Raw genomic sequence first — 17926 nt, forward strand, 5'->3', positions numbered from 1 at the left:
TATTTCCCTGTACAGTTCCGTATTATACTCATCAGAGTCATTAGGCCTATAGCACACTCCTACTCTCAATTTTGATCTCCCAATGCTTATGTCACACCAAACTGACTCAACACTGCACTGTCCAGCGATGTCGACTGGCTTCACTTCCTTGGTTTTTATGTGTTTCTTAACTAATAGCATAACCCCTCCCCCCTTCCTATCCTGTCTATCCTTTCTGTAGACGTTGTACTCCCCAAATTGCAGTTCTGCATCCCTTATATCTGTGTGACACCACGTCTCTGATATCCCAACAATATCTGCCTTTGATGTTTTGAGCAATACCTCAAATTCATCAAATTTATTTACTAAACTCCTAGCATTGGTGTACACGCAAGTATACCTGCACCTGTTTCTATTCTTAGCTACCCTAACACAACCCATGTGTTTTCTTGTACCGCAATGGCTCCCAGCAGTCTCTGAAATACCATGCATCTTGTTTTTCAGGTTTCTGCTCATTCTAATAGAAGCAGTGCAAGAATCTCTTTCACCTCTGCCAGTGGCTACTGTTAATCTATTGGTCTTTGTCTCCCCCCAAGCTAGCAGTTTTCCGACCCACCTAACACTGCCTCGATAGCATCAGCAAATATTCTTGCACCCTTTCTATTTAAGTGTATCCCATCCCTGTAGAAGCAATCTCTCCTGTTAACAAGTACAGTCCAGGCTGAAAAAAATTCTATCCCTTGAGCCTTGCACAATCTTTCCAGGGCCGAACTGATCGACAATCAGTGTTACTCTTGTTCTTCAGATGCAAAAGGCAGCGGATTTAAGTGAGTTTGACAAAGGCCAAATTGTAATGGCCAGACGACTGGGTCAGAGCATATCAGAAATGGCATGGCTGGTGGGGTGCTTACAGTCAGCTGTGTTTAGTACTTACTGAAAGTAATCTGAGGAAGGAAAACCCAAGAACTGCCGGCGAGGTGTTGGACGACCACAGCTCATCAATGCTCGAGGTGAGCAAAGGCTTTCCTGGATGGTACGTGGCAACAGAAGGGCGCCTGTTGCGTAACTAGCCAGTAATTGGAATGCTGGTGATGGGAGTAATGTGTCACAATACACAGTACATCGAACCCTGCTGAAAATGGGGCTGCATAGCTGCCCCATTTTCAGCAGGGTCCATTGAATCATGTTTCCTGTTGCACCATTTGGATGGCTGGGTACGTGTGCGTTGGGGAAGTGATGCCACCTGGATGCACTGGGACGAAAGCTAGCCAGTGGCGGCACTGTCATGCTTTGGGCAATGTTCTGCTGGGATACTGTGGGTCCAGTCATCCATGTGTTGGGCACTCTGACTTCTACCACTTACCTAAACATCATTGCTGACCAGGTACATTCTTTCATGGCAAAGGTCTTCCCTTCTGGCAGTGCAGTCTTTTAGCAGCAGGATAATGCGGCATGCAACACCACCAGATTGTTCGAGACTGGTTCGCAAAACATGAGGACTTCCAGGTATTGCCTTGGTGTCCAAATTCCCCAGACATCAATCTCATCGGGCATCTGTGGTTTGTGTTGGAACAGGAACTCCGATCTGCAGCATCTCAACCATTGTCCTTACAGGAGTTAAAGGATCTGTGGGTTACGTGTTGGTACCAGATACCACAAGGCATTTAGAAATCTCGTAGCGTCCATGTCTCACTGGGTACGAGCTGTTTTGGCTGCATGTGGAGGACCAACATATCAGGTAGGTGGTCATAATGTTTTGGCTCATCGATGTACATTTTTAAAGAATTTTTGTTCATTAACTTGTGGAGGGTTTCTACCTTTTAATTTGCAATCTTTTTAGCTTGTTGTTTACTCATAATCACAGTTTAATACTACATTTTATAAAGAAATTAAACATTTTTAATTAATCTGATAAAAAATAGTATTGCATATTTAGTTTTGTTTCATTTCTGGGCAATTATTGATGCTATGCAAAAAGTAAGGTCATATTAGCAATTGGCAATACCTAAATTTACAAAGAAACACTAAGAAATGCAGAAGCTTTTTGAAAAATTGTTACCAAGTGTTCATCTTATCAATGTACTGTTGGACAGCTTGGTCAATTGCTATTCCTGATATTCTGCTATGCAGCTTGTGTACCAATTTGTCATGTCTGCCGTCTTTAATGCTGACATGTTTAGCCTAGCAACAAACAGTACTTATTCTACAATCATTGCCACACACAGTTTTTGTTCCATGATGGATGGATGCTGATAAGTGAAAAAGTTGTATACCATACAAAACTAGATTACTCCATTTTTTTTTTTTTTTTTGTTAATTCTTTCTTTAGAATGTTCACAGAGGAAGGTAAAGCTATAAGGTATCTGTATTCAATGGTCAATATGCCTTCTTTGTGGGATTAAAATAGCTAGTTTCTTGGCATAAAAAAAAAAAAAATCTGCTCTCTGCCAAAGATTAATTTAGCCATAATGAATTTAATTGCACTGACAACATACTGCTGTTATTCCCACACTGACTAATGTAGCATTAAAACCTGTGGTGTCAGTATAATCAAACCTAATTGCACTTTGGTTATACAAATTCACTAGATTTGACTGGCAATTCCATTCTGGTTACGCTCCCCATATAAGAGTATTGGAGAGAGTAATTAGAGGAGAGCTCCAAGGCCATTTGTTATTGTCCTTTAAAAGGAAGTTTGGACCAATTGGTTCTGAAAAAGTGCAAATATAAGTATCAAAGATTTCATTTTAATACCATAAAGTCATGAGAGTGCCTCATGGTAACAGAGATCTGTACAGCCACTGATAGTGATTCCAGCTCACACATTAAACCCCTTCTCCCTCTAAACATCCTCCTTCCATGATATTAACAGAATGGAATCTAGTTTCCCATACACTCCAGATTAAAATCTATCGAATATCCAACTGAAGATTATGTTGACTGATCACTGAAGAGGTGCTTGGTATATTGCTCCTGGTTCTAGAAACATCAACATGGTGTAATCACCAATTCAAACAGCCTCTTTTGTGGTCTGGGTCAAAGGAACAAAACTGGTATTGTATGAAGACCTCTCTCTCTCTCTCTCTCTCTCTCTCTCTCTCTCTCTCTCTCTCTCTCTCTCTCTCTCTCTCTCAAAGCTTTCTGTTGATAGTATGCCTGGATACAAGCTTCCCTGTAGATCCTGCAAGTCGGTGCCCTGTCATGTCTCAATGATGTCTTATGCAGCCAGATAATGGTCATCTAGCATGAATCACATTCAACTACTTAGACACTTTAGCTCAACTTTGTTTTATTGCCACTCTTCCTGTTCCTCTCCACCTCAAAAAAATCTTTCAAACAGCGTCTGTGTAATATTTTTATATTGGCTATCCTGAATTTGGAGGTGGGTGATAAACACAAGGTACTGAGGTTACAAAAACAGGCTGTGCGTATTTAGTTGTTTGATTTGCATGTTATAACAAGTTATATGCAACTTTATTTACGGGGTCAGACAGAAATAGTTTTGTTTCACAGAAGTTTAATTGTTTCATTGTTTTTAGCATAAACTCCAAAATGATTTTTTTCCAAAATGATTTTGGAGAAAAAAAAAGAAAAGGCCTATTACTTTTCAGCAAGCCCATTACGATTATATTGCTTTTCTTTTAAACCTCAGAAATAGCTTTATAAAAATTCTCATAGCATTTTTGAAATAATTTATTTTAGATAACAAACATATACATAGAAATGCTGGTGACATTTTTCTTGGTTCAAGATCTGTGCTTCTTTTTGTCCCTTCTGGCAGCATCCATAGTCATAACTGTGTGTTACCTATATTAAAATGATAAAGAAGAAAAAAAATGTAGAATTGTCTCTTCTATACATTTTCAGAACAGTTTCTGAACTTTACAGAACTGTTGGCAAAATAAGACTTATGTTACAAGAACTTAAAATTTCAAAAGTAGGAAATTAACTAAAATTTTAAGAAACATGTGTAGTTAAAATTGTCATTAAATTTTAACTACAATTTTAAGTAACATACTGTGATATCTGTAGAATACCACAGTATATGACTTAAAGGGCAACCTCATGTTATCTTGGTATCAATATTGTACTCCATATTATGTTTAGAGTATAATATTATATAAAATATGCTGGGTGTTTGATCAGTCACCATTTCAGGATAATACTTGTATTAATACTAATAGAAAGAGGGGTCTTACTATAAGTATTAATTGGGAGGTTTCACAGACTAATAGATTAACAGCAGCTGCAGGCAGAGGTGAAAGTGATTCTTGCACTGCTTCAATTGGAACAGCAGCCTGGAAAGCAGGTTGCGGGGGATTTCGAGAACCGCTAACAGTCATCAAGGAACAAGTATATATATGGGTTGTGTTAGGGTAACTAAGAGAAAGAATGGGTGCATGTATACTTGCATGTTGTTTGTTTGTTTGTTTGTTATTTGGTTTTTAGGAGCATTAGCAACTAAGGCCATATTGCTCCGGGAATATGCGGTGGTCATTCCCTTGACCTTTCTGCATCCTCCGTATTTGGTGGTGACGGGCTCGAACCCCGGTCTAATCAAGAAGCATGTGCTACGCACTGCTGCTCCTTCCCACCTGGCTATGGAGGCGCCATATACTTGCATGTACACCAGTGCTAGGAATATAGTAAATAAATTTGATGAATTTGAAGTGTTGGTCAAGACATCAAAGTGAATATTGTAGGTATATTAGAGACGTGATGTCACACAGATATGAGGAATGCAGAATTGGAATTTGGGGAGTACAGCATGCACAGAAAAATACATGGGATATATATAAATTACCAGGTGACACAGAAGCCTATGGTAGAAATAAGTCAGTCTGTAATCATGTCACAAAGGAGATTAGGCAGTGAAGGCTAATTACAAGAAATCTTTGGCAAAGGATGCAAAGAAAACCAGCCAAGGATTCTTTACTTATGTAAACCCTAGAAGGAAGGAGATGAATCAGATTGGTCCACTTGATATCGATAATCCTGCTCAGGTAGCTGACAAACTGAATGAATATTTTGCATCTACATTCACTCCACTTCCCTACGAAGAAATTCTGTAGGGAAGTGGAGGCTGGAAACTTACCAAACTCTAACAGGGTGCTAAATAATTTTGTAATAACAGAGAAAAGTGGAGGAGAAACTCCACTTTTCTAGTCTGAGGCATAATTTGCATTCAAATTCAATTTAACTTGAGAATACTGCACTAAAATGATAGATACTTTATTGCAATACTACATTTTATGCTATCAAGTTTACGTTATATGTATTATGCCATACTGTTATGTTCATAGAGTTTTAAATTAGTCTTACTAGAAATATAGCCTTACTAGAAATAAAATTTCTTAGCTAAAACAAAAAAAAAATGCTAAGCTATGTGATTAAAACCTTTGAGCTACTTATTTAAAACAATTAAAATTCCACAACCATGCACTACCCTACTAGCTACATGACATGATATTCATGTCATGTCAAGTCAAATTTGATACAAAAATCTCTAAGATGTCTGTTTGAGCAAATAATTTAGTTTTAATCAGTTGAAAAATTAAGTCTGCCACATGATGCAAGAAAGCAAAGCTTACACAGCACCAGCCAAAATAAAAAAGAAAAAAACAACACTTAATTTCCCAATTTTTTCCAATAAGTTGTCCAAACTACTTTAAGTTATTCAAAATACCCACCTCCAAAACATTAGGTGGAAGTTTACTCCAACAATTGATTACTCTGGCTGAATGCAAATTTCTGCACTTCTATTCTGCAGCCATATTAGACATATTACTAGCAGTACCATTGCAAAAATTTCGCAATTGGTAGCAGAGTTTTTCTCTAGCTGTCCTAAGGAAATGTAGTACCCATGTAGTATCAATACATTTGCAGAAACACGAAAAGGCATGTGTCTCCTTTGTCGCAAGGTATGTTCAACGCAGCCAGTCAGAGTAGAAATTTGACCGTGACATACTCCTAAATCCTAAAACCTTAAATAACCTCAAAACAAAAGACAGACTCAAAAGTTGATAAAGATAATGATAAAATGATGAGTTCTAAATGTATTAAACGTAAGCAATGGCAATGAGTGTATGAATTTGTGTGCGCAATGTGGGGACATATAGTGAGTTGTGATGGAATCCCGATTTGTTCTTTCTTTTAAGGTAGACAGTGCTAATAGAGAATTTTGCAATTGGTAGCAGAGTTTTATTATTATTATTTTTTATTTATTTTATTATTTTATTTTTTCGGAACAAAGGATACGATTGTGCAAACATGCAAATTGTTAATCAGAAAAAAATGCCTTATCAACTTAGACAACTGTTTGTTTAACAGTTAATATCATGTGGCTGGATGTTGAAGTGAATGTTGAACTACATGTCATCTATGAAGTGAATGTTGAACTACAAAACTGGCCCATTCCGTAAAATAAAAATATTCGGAATTTTTTGATTTTAACAACTTTGTGCACACCTAGGAAGAAATATTTTCAATTTGAGACCACTTCCAGCCCAATCGGTTCACACTGACAGAGTAAAGATAATGGCTTCCACATTAGCATTAGTAGAGGCATATGATGCAAGAAAGCAAGCTTATGCAGCATCAGCCAAAAAAAAAAAAAAAAAAACTTCCACTTCACCCCTCCGTTCGTTCGAAATACCTGTCCAGCTGAGCCTTAAATTTATTTATGCTATCAACTTCCACAACAAGGGATGGAAGTCCGTTCCACCAACCAAATACCCGCTGGCTAAAGGCAAATTTCCGCACATCTATCCTACATCTGTCTTTCCTCAATTTGAATTTATGCCCTCTCAGGTGATTATTCTGAGCAAGAGGAAGAATCCCATCAGCATTGAGCATGCTCAAACCATTCAAGGCTTTATACACCTCTATCAGATCACCTCGCCGGTGCCTAGTCTCCAGACACTGTAATTTGCAAAACTTGAGCCTTTCTTCGTAAGAGCAACCCTTTGTTCCATTCACTAATCTTGTTGCCCTTCTCTGTACTCGTTCCAGCAGCTCTACATCCTTCTTGAAATGAGGCCTCCAGACCTGTATACAGAACTCAAGGTGTGGCCTGACCATTGCCTTATACAAGGGAATAATCACCTCCTTATCCCTGCTAGAAAAATTCCTGTATATCATTGACAAGACACCATGAGCTACTCTTGCAGCCCGTCTGCACTGCTCAGAAAACTTCATATCTGCCTGCACAATTACCCCCAGGTCCTTTTCATTCTCTACCACTGTCAGTGTAGTACCACAAAGTTGATACGTTGCTCTGGGGTTGCTGTTTCCCATATGTAGTACTTTACATATGTCAATGTTAAACTTCATTTGCCACCTCTCAGCCCATCTGCTCAACCTTTCCAGATCCTGTTGCAGAGCATAGCATCAGTAGTGTCCTTAACAACCCTGCGAACCTTTGTATTGTCTGCAAACTTTGACACAAAGCTTGATATACCATCATCAATATTATTTATAAATACAGGAAACAATAATGGACCCAACACTGAACCCTGAGGGACTCCACTAATAACATTAGTCCACAATGAGCAGTGTCCATTGATTACCACTCTCTGTCTTCTCCAATTTGCCTCCAATGCCACACTGCTCCAATTTGTGCAGCAGTCTTCCATGTGCAACAGTATCAAAAGCCTTTCTAAGATCCAAGTATATAATATCTAAGTTATTCCCTGCATCCAGTTCTTTTGTGACTGCATCACAGTATCCAATCAAATTGGTCAGGCAAGACTTCTTAACAAAACCATGCTGTGTCTGAGCTATAACTGAAGTCTTGTCTAGATGATCCTGCTTTGCTACTTTAACCAGTGCCTCCATTAATTTTCCTGGAACAGAAGTTAAACTCACAGGTCTATAATTACTTGTGTCAGCCTTTGATCCTCCTTTGTGAATTGGGGTCACATTTGCACATCTCCAGTCTATGGGTACCTCCCCTGAGTCCAAGGAAGCTCTCATAATTATGGCTAAGGGTTTGCTTACTTCCTTTGCTGCCTCCTTTAATATAACTGGATAGATCCCCATCCACTCCAGGTGCCTTTCTTGTGTTTAACTTCAACAATTTTCCCTCCACTTTACTCTCAGTTATTACAAGATTATCTAGCTTACTGCCAGAGTTGAATACACCTCTGGCATTCCCCTCGCTGAATAACTCCTCATGTGTGAATGTCGATGCAAAATATTGATTTTGTTTGTTAGCTACCTGAGCAGCATCATCAACAGTTGACCCATTGATATCTAGTGGACCAATCTGATTCATCCCCTTCCTTCTAGAGTTTACATAAGTAAATAACTGTTTGCTGTTTTTCTTTGCATCCCTTGCCAAAGATTTCTTGTAATCTGCCTTCACCTGGCCAACCTTCTTTGTAACTTGGTTACAGATCAACAAGCCTATCTATCATAGGCTTCTGTGTCACGTGTTAATTTATATGTATCTCATGCATTTTTCTTCTCTGCCATATGTCTCATTAGTTCATCTGACATCCATTTAGGCCTAAACCTATATAGATATTATTCTAAATTTAAATTCATATTCCCTTGTGTGTACAGATGCCATCAATATTTATATATAGAAGAATCAATTATATATAGAAGAACTGTGCTAAATTCAACAAGAAATGGTGGGTTGCCAAGCAGCACTTGCTACACGTTCAAAACATAAACCTGGTAAAAATGTACATCAGGATGATGATTTTCGGAGGCATTCTATATGGAGTAGAGTTGTGGGGCTCGGCTGCAAACACCACAATGAAATCATTAAAAGCCACAGAATACTGGCTCCTGAAGTGAGCAACCTGGAAGCGTCATCTCCCACCACAGCAACACACAACCAATGGCCAAAGCGCTGAAGTTAACCAGGTTTTCAGCATTAATGCACGAGAGAAGGCTCATCTTCACTGTAAAAATGATTGCAGGAAGAGTTTCAGCACCCAACATTTGGGACACTGTGTGCTGGCGGATCCCCAACCAGCTTTTTGCTCCCCTCCCAAGCTTCTTGCTCTTCGTTTGAGGTTACATTTTAAAGATCGGTTCCTTCCTTATCAGAAGCTCCATCTGGTTCAATCCCTAGATGCCGACTTGTTTAAAATCATAGATGATAAAAAGTATAGATGGCTCATCCTAGATTGGCACGTGGTCTCCACAACTACCAACTGATCTAACATCGTTACAGCTGGGCAAGAATCTCACAGAAAACCAGACTCAAGGAAACTATCTTTTGTTATCGAAATTTGTATTGTTTTAGTTATTTATATTTTGTATTAGTTTTCCTTCCAAGTCAATATTATCTGCTAATGAGAACCTTTTTTTATTTATATATATATATACATAATCTGGCTATAATTTAACCTTTATATTCCCTGCGAGGTTATCTCTGCTGCTTGTTAACCCCTGGCATGATGCCATGAAGGGTATTGTAGAGTCATGGTACCTGTGTGTACCAGTGAACCTTACAATAAAGATCTTATTTATTTAGTTTACTTAACTCTTTTAAAGCTTTACACAATTCATTGGTCACCATGCAGATGTCTAGTTTCCAGAGATTGCAATTTACAGAATCACAAGTTCAAGTTCAGGTTTACAGTTAAAATCTCTACAGCTAATTTGATGCATTAGCAACAAAGTCTATTATGCACCAAGACAAGGTTATAAAATGTTAAAAATAAGTTCTGCTAACTGGTGAAAGAGATTACCTTATCAAGAGGTTATATAAGTAGAAAGTAAAAGATGGTATATGGATTAAAAATATATGCAGTATGCCATATATATATATATATATATATATATATATATATGCATATAAATTAATAAGTATAAGAATTTAAAAACACTGACACACTGTTACTGTCAGAAAAAAAAGTCAGATGGTTAAAAGCAGTAAAATGATTGCAAGTTGAAGTTGGTCATGTTTGGCTCTGCAAACATGACTTGTTTGCATGACCACCTTCCTCTTTACAAATCCTGCACAGTCTAGACTGGTTCAATTACAGGCTTTATCTGTAGTCTGTCTATTATATGTATTTATATGTAGTCTGTCTATTCCACGAATACTGCCACTGGGAGTGTATTTTGTATATTATTTGCCTGTAGTCTATATAGGGGACCTGACAGGCCATGATTATTTGTGGGAATTGCTGATTTGGCTGCAGTATCAGCCAAATCATTTCCCTTATTCACAATGTGGCTAAAAATCTAGCAGAAGCAGAAATCAAATTTATGTTCATAGAGAGAATGTATTTTCTGCTGAATTCAAGACAGGAAATGGACGAGAATTGTATCTCAACACCAGTAAAGCCTGTAATATGCTTAAAGAATTGAAATATATAATAAATCGTTGGTGTTGGCAAGTTCTGATGTGCTCTATGGCTAATTTCTAGAGTGTGCAGCTCTGCAGTGTACATGCTGCATCCCTGGAGAATCTGCTTGGATATAGATGATGATTGATTGATGACAGAAGATGATTGATTCCGATTGCAAGCTGTCTGTGTAAACTGGCAAGAAGTCAGAGCATTCAGCTTGGTGTGCTGAATACAGCTGAGGCAGACAGATGATGGAGCATCAGACTTTACCCAGTTCTTAAAAGGAAAGGCTGCATGCTAGAACAAGAGAATGCCAAGGTGGAAAGGTATGCTTTGGTGTTTTGGCAACCTTGTCTACCATGATGTCTAAATCTTGGAATAGCACCATATAGGATGGTCTGACAGGGATTTCATTTTAAAGTGTACTTCAGAGACAACTATTTCCATTGAAGTGATAATGGTGGTTCATGCATAGGCTCTGGACAGAAAATGTTTGAAATGTGTCAGTAGCACTATGGATAGCCTGATAATGGATGGGATCCAGCCATCAAAGTACACCATTTCTGGCTAATGTGATGGATGGATTTCAATTTTATTGGTGCAAAAGTGACTAAGGCTATGGTGCGCCATGACTACGCCATAAAAATACAAATGAATAAAAGTTATATTGTAACTTTACAGAAAGGTTACAAATCAAAAATGGTAAATACATAAAATGCAATAAAGCATAGTGACTAAAAATAAATGCTCAACATTATATATATTGGTAAATATTAACAGTTTGTAAAAATTTAAAAACAGCTGACACTTTGTCATTGTCTGATAAAATTTGACTGAGTGTATACAGCTCAGTCAGGTGGGTAAAAGTAGTAAAATGCATATCATTAAAATCTGGACATTCTATTAAAATATGTTTCATGGATAAAACTGTGTCACAGGACTCACACACAGGAGGGTCATCAGCCCTCAGTAAATATGACTGTGTCAGATGTTTTGTGATGATCTGTTTTGTGCTTGTGGAAAAGTAGATGACAAACACGCTCTGGACATCCATGATTTTCACATAATGAAATAAAAATCGAAGCAGCCCTTAGATCAATATTAAACAATCCACAGAAATCAATACGACATCATTCTCAAAAAATTTCCATACCCAGATCATCTTTGCACAGAATTTTAACAAAAGACATACACTCATATCCATACAAGATTCAATTATTCCAGCAATTACTGCCTACTAATGATACAAAAAAGTTACAGTTTGCATATGAGTTCCTGACCCTAGCAGAAGAAAAACCAGATTTTTCAAAAAACTATTGATGACTGATGGGGCTCATTTCCATTTAAGTGGGTTTGTAAACAAACAAAACTGCCATTTTTGGGAAAAAAAACAACCACAAGAAGCTAAGCCAAGGCCACTTCATGATGTGTGAGTGACTGTGTGATTGGATCCATCTTTTTTGAAAATGATGAAGAAATGCTGTTACTGTTACTGGCCAATATTGCCAAATGCTAATAACTTTTCTGCAGCTGTAACTGGAAGATGAAAACAAGAAGGAAGGAAGGAAATAAGGTTCCAGCAAGATAGAGCAATGAGTCACATTGCTCTATCACATTGCATCAGGAGAAACAATGGCATTGCCTAGAGAAATGTTCCCAAATCATTTGATTTCATGATTGGAAAACTTTGTTTGGGCTCTGAGATCTCCTGAACTCACAATCCCAGATTATTTCTTTTGGGGTTTTCTCAAGTACAGAGTGTACTTTAACAAACTGAGAACAATTACGGCTCTTAAGGAAAACATTCAGAACATAATCAATGCTCAATGCTGATGGAATTCTTCTCTTGCTCAGAATAATCACCTGAGAGGGCATAAATTCAAATTGAGGAAAGACAGATGTAGGACAGATGTGCGGAAGTTTGCCTTTGGCCAGCAAGCAGGTAGTTGGTTGGTGGAACTGACTTCCATCCTTTGTTGTGGAAGTTGATAGCCTAAATAAATTTAAGGCTGTGAGCTGGACAGGTATTTGGAAAGAATGGAGGGGTGAAATGGGAGTGTTTATTTATTTTTTTTTGGCTGATGCTGCACAAGCTTGCTTTCTTGCATCATATGCCTCTACTAATGCTAATTCAGGAATTGTCAGTAGAACCTTTTGAGAAAGTGATGGCAAGTGTAGTGTTCCAAGTACAACAGTGGGGGGGGGGGAGAGAGAGAGAGAGAGAGAGAGAGAGAGAGATCAAAGAGGTAGGCATCTGCCTAATGTAATATTTCATAATAAATCTCCAAAGTGTTTAATTTCAATAATCATAGTAATTTGCCTTGTATCACATGTTCTTTCACAATGTTTAAAACAAATGGGCATACTAGTTTTGGGACACCTGTAGTTTAATTATAGATATCCCAAAGTCCAGAGTGAACTTGGACTTTGTTTTTTTTTTTTTATATTTGTTTTTTTGGAGGTCACAGTGCATGCAGGAGAGCATGTCATTTGATTCTAAATACCATATAAGATGAGCACTGGGATTCTGCACAAACAGCTAGTCAGAATGATAGGTCGATAGTCAGTAAGAATTTTAGGATCCTTTTCAGGCTTAGCAAAAGCAAGAACAGATGCCTTGCACCAGGAAACTGCATCCAGAAACTTCTCTTTGATATAGATTCTGTTATACAGAAGAGCAGGTCATCTATAGATTTCTGAGAAAGGTATTTAATCATTTCATAATGAATGCCATTTTGTCCAACATCACTTGACTTAGTGATCAGGTTAGAGCTCTTTTTAGTTCCCGTAGAGCAAACAGCCTGTTGTAGGGATAAAGGATCTTTGATATGAAATTAAGTGCCTCTTTTTCATTTTTGTGTTCAGGATTAGGAACTCTGGGAAATAAGATGATATTGCAGAGATGTTAGAAAATGCTTACATTTTCTAACATCTCTGCAGATTATTCAACTGCAATATTGCATACATTATATTCTAGGATTGATGAAGGGTGAAATGTGTATTTTCCCTTCATTCTCTGGATTTTATTCCAGACTACCTTAGTGCTGTTTGACTGGATACACTATTCCTTTTGACCCTGATGGCAAATGTAGCATGCTTTCGCTTTTGCATGCTTAAAGGCTATTAGATAAGCCAAGATAAGATATCTTTAGAATATCCTCCAAGCCTTTTTTTTTGTTTATATACAATCTACCATGATTTGGAAGGTAGTGGAAATCAGGTAGATGTTTTCAGAATGACAATTGCAGCTGCATGAACAATATTTTCTGTGATGTACATCACTGTATCATTGATAGGCTTTTGACATTGTATTTCAATCTTCCACCATGATGGTATCAATAAGGTAGACATAGTCTCCCACTATGTAGGGTAATTACTGCTGGGTTCAGGTTCCATTCCATTCAGGTTCACTTCCATTCAGGTTCTCCTCCACTTCCCAAGTAAGTGAAGGAAGGAGAGAAGGGAAGCAAACAGAAAGATCAATGGCAGAAAATATATGGGTTAGGCATATGGAAAAAGGTGTTAGTTCCCACATTTAGAAGGGAGAGGTCATTATCAGTGAGCATATGCTCTATGACACATCCTCTTCCATTAATTTCAGCCTTGTGACACTATGTCCATTGAAATCCCAGAGAAGTAAGATGGGGGAAGTCAACTGCAAAATAAGATCATCAAGGTCTGTCTGGAGGATGTTAGTCCGAGGTGGCAAACAGATCGAGCAGACTGTTATTAAAAACCCCTACTGTAAAGTGAGTTGCTCTGCTTCTAAGTTGGTGGTAAGTAGTATAGTTTAAATGGAGTCTGGTTGCCCACAAGGATAGTAACTCCTCCATGGGCAGGCCCATCCCCATATCTATTCTTATGTGTGATTGTAATATTATGCCAGAAAAGGTTTTCATTTGCCTTCACGTATGTCTCTGTAAATAAAAAACAAACAGGTTCATGCTTTGCAGAAGGGCCTCAATTTTGTCAGTATTTTTCTGGAATCCACGATGGTTCCAATATAGGAACTTAACCATTATTTGAGCTTGGTGGATCCATCAATTGGCTTCCAAAATGCTGAAAGCCTGTTTCTTTCAGCCTTGGATTTATCGTTTTTGGAGATGTAACTGTCCTGTCTATTTCTTCCCATGCAAAGAATTCCAAGACAATCGTCTCATATCTCCCTCACTGCAACATGAGGTGAGGGAGTTATGAGATTTCCATTTTTTCCTTTTTTTCTTGTGTTTAATGTGGCAATTCAAGTTTTTTTGGTTTTTCACTGCCACTTTGTTTTGTAACTGGTGGAGCATTAGAAGGTACAAATATGGGAGTGGCAGCTGACTGGTCCTGTGCAGGTTTTTGCAGGCTTAGTAAGTAGTATGCAATGGGAATAAATCACTTTTTTTTAGGTGGGACAGTCATTTTGGTTTGAGTTCCAATGGAACTCAAACCAAAATGACTGATTTCACTACTTTTCTTGCTTCCTGGTATATGTTCAGCTCTGCCTTAAATCTTTGAATTTCTTTTTCTTCTTTCCACTTCTGGCATACTTGTGATATTTGTTGTGAGTATGCAGGGTGCTCTCCTTGGTAGTTAATGCAGGTGGGTTTTGTAACTGAATATAATGTTATTTTGTTATCTTTTGCAGCATGCAAATTGAGTGCATGCAAGGGTTATTTTTGTTATTTGGTTTTTAGGAGCATTAGCAACTAAGGCCATATTGCTCGGGAGATATGCGGTGGTCATTCCCTGACCTTTCCGCATCCTCCGTATTTGGTGGTGACGGGCTCGAACCCCGGTCTAATCAAGAAGCGTGTGCTACGGAGTGCATGCAAGGGCTCCACATTTCTGGCACTTAAGGCACCTCAAAAGAACATATGGACACACTGGATAATAGACATCTTTGATCTCATTAGGAGACATTGGTGAATAAATGTAGAGATGATGTTTCTAGTGGGAACAAGATTCCCATCTATGTGCACAAATATTCATTTTGTAGCTGTCACTCCTTGAGATTTTCATTCAGAACAGATTTCCTATTTAGACACTTCAAGGAGATCCTATTCTGAGAGGACACCTCAGGATGAATTTGGTGTCTTCTTAAGGTTAACTATTATTTGCATTCCCCCAGTACATGTGGCTTTGAGCAGATTTTCTGAATGTTTGTCACTTCTGGTCTCTACAAAGATGTCACCTGAGAGGAGCCATTTGACTGATTTAGGAGAGCTTTCCAATCCTTCCAAACTCTTCTAGATAAATAAGGGTGACATTTTCCCTACAGGCTTCTCACTTGTAGAATGTATTACCAGGTAATGAAGTGTTGGACCTAATAAAACCTCTTTTTTCTGTCTTTTTGCTGAGGTGACATTATTTGGCTCAAAATCAAAATTTTCTGGTAGGGAGTGTGTTGGCGCTCCCAGAAGAAGAGTTTATATTACCAGGTTTCATGGAGTTTTTTTTTATTTTGGTTATGAGGGTAGGAGCATGGCATTGACACAGTTGACCCTTTCAGGTAAATCCCCCCCCCCTTAATGCCATATCCTGAGCAACCCATCCCAGGACCACTTATCTTGCCAAAGCAGGGGTTAAAGTGGTGTGTTAAAGCTGGGGCCCCCTCAATCACCAGGATCCCACTGTCCAAGTTTCCATGGATTGCAGTTCACAGCAAACAAGCTGGATTCCTATGGCAGTAGCCTGGAATTGAGGCTGTGGCTGGAATCAGTGATGCTAATGTGTGTAGGACCAGCAGCATCACTACAGTCTTGGTAATAATATCCTTTAGTGTTCTCAACTAATCTGATTGCACTTCCTCTAACATTTCCAACAGATCTATGCACTTCCTAAAATTAGGTTTCCAAACCAGTGTGCAGCATTTGCATGTGGCCTGACCATTGCCACATGCAATGAGATAATCATCACTGCTTTGTCCCTGGAAACAGGAAAAATTTCCGTATATTATTGAAGGAATCTCATGTGGCCGTTCTAACAGCCTGTTTGCTGCTCACAGAATTTCATGCCAGAATGTACAATTACCCTTAGGTCTTTTTCCTTTTCAACTACTTGAGTGGTGCTATACAAGTGGTATGTTATTCTGGGATTACTGCTCCTCAAGTGCAGCAACCTTGTGATCATTACTGTTAAACCCCAATTGTCATTTTCCAGCCTATCTGCTAAGTTTATCTAGATCCTGATTTAGATAAATATTAACCATGTGCTCACCTTTGTATCATCAGCAAACTTAGACATCAAACTTGAAATAACTATATCATTACCATTAATAAATGTTAAAATCACTAAAGGGCCAAACACAATTCCTGATTGCAACCCACTCATCATGTCAGTCCACGAAGAGCAATGGCCATTATAACCACTCTTTGCCTACTACATTTAACCATCCCTTTATCCATAGCCATAACTTGCCCCTAATGCCATATTGCTTTAATTTATACAACAATTGTATATGGTACAGTACAGGCTTTACTGAAATCTAATACGATACCAAAATCATTCTTTGCATCCAGTTCCTTTATAATCACCTCATAGTAGCTGATCAGATTGGTCAGGCATGACCTCCCTTATTTGAAGAATTAATTTACAGGTCTGTAGTAGTTATCTACTTCACCCTTTGAACCACTTTTCTGAATAATGATATAGCTGTATATCTCCAATCTTCAGGTACTTCTCTTGAATCTAAGGATACTCTCATTATGATGGTTAAGGATTAATCTTCTGCACATTCTTTTAACTGGCCAGATTCCATTGTCCTTGGGCACTTTGTTGGCATTTAGCTTCTCTTAGTAGTTTCTCTTGCACCTTACTTTTTGTTATTATAAAATCATATAACTCTCAATCAGTATTAGATAGACTTCTGCTAACATTTCTAAAAACTTTTGATGTGTGAATGAAGGTGCAAAATGTTTATTAGCAATTTTTACAGGATCATTACCAGCAATTTATTCAGGGTCATCAACAATTATATCATTTATATGCAGTGGACTAATATGATTTATCTGTTTCCTTCAGGTCTTAACATGCACAGAGAATTTCTGCCCTTTTTTTTTTTTTTTTTTGCACTCTTAGAATTATAGACTAGTTTGTACTTATTGGGATTCTATTTCACCAGACAATTTATAACCATCCCATTTATTACTATATCGCAATAAAAACTTCTAAAAATGCCTATATAAAATATAACAAAATGTAGAAAAATTTTGTTCTATAATAACAGCACAACATGGAAAAAAAGTATTTGATTGCAACATGTTGGCATATGTAGTAAAAAAGTATTTGATTGCAGCAGGCTGGCATATGTAGTAACTTTATGGCTAAATTATTATCTCATGTAATAAAGCACTTTAAGCAGCAGATGTTTTGAATAGAAGTAAACAATAGAAAAGCAACTGTCAACGTTTGTGTATAAAATATGCTGATATGAGAATAAAGAGAAAAAATAATTTCAACTGAAGTTTGATACAAAGGAATTTCCTATACTCACTTTGGTAATAATAATATCCTGGAACCTCAGAAAACCAGCAGAATGTTGCTTGAAGGTGACAGCATGATAATCAATATAATAAAGTGCTTTTAATTGACTACATTATCAACCATTATTTAGTGAGTATTTATAAAATTATCACTATTTACGCACTTAA

The 17926-nt window shown here is 37.8% G+C and overlaps 1 protein-coding gene across 2 annotated transcripts in view; it reads right to left on the minus strand.

Annotated features, from left to right (window-relative positions):
- Positions 1–3656: 3656 nt before the first annotated feature.
- The window catches only part of LOC150091146 (uncharacterized), a 208199-nt gene continuing 193929 nt past the window's right edge, over positions 3657–17926 (minus strand). For both annotated transcript variants that reach the window (XM_090382221.1, XM_090382214.1), the window contains exon 6: positions 3657–3786. In XM_090382221.1, the coding sequence (XP_090238347.1) occupies positions 3770–3786 (17 nt within the window). In that variant the 3' untranslated portion in view covers positions 3657–3769. The remainder of the gene's footprint in view (positions 3787–17926) is intronic.

The sequence above is a fragment of the Mastigoproctus giganteus genome, chromosome 1 (assembly GCF_048544385.1).
Source record: "Mastigoproctus giganteus isolate SK-2022 chromosome 1, ASM4854438v1, whole genome shotgun sequence".
Taxonomy (NCBI): Eukaryota; Metazoa; Arthropoda; class Arachnida; order Uropygi; family Thelyphonidae; genus Mastigoproctus; species Mastigoproctus giganteus.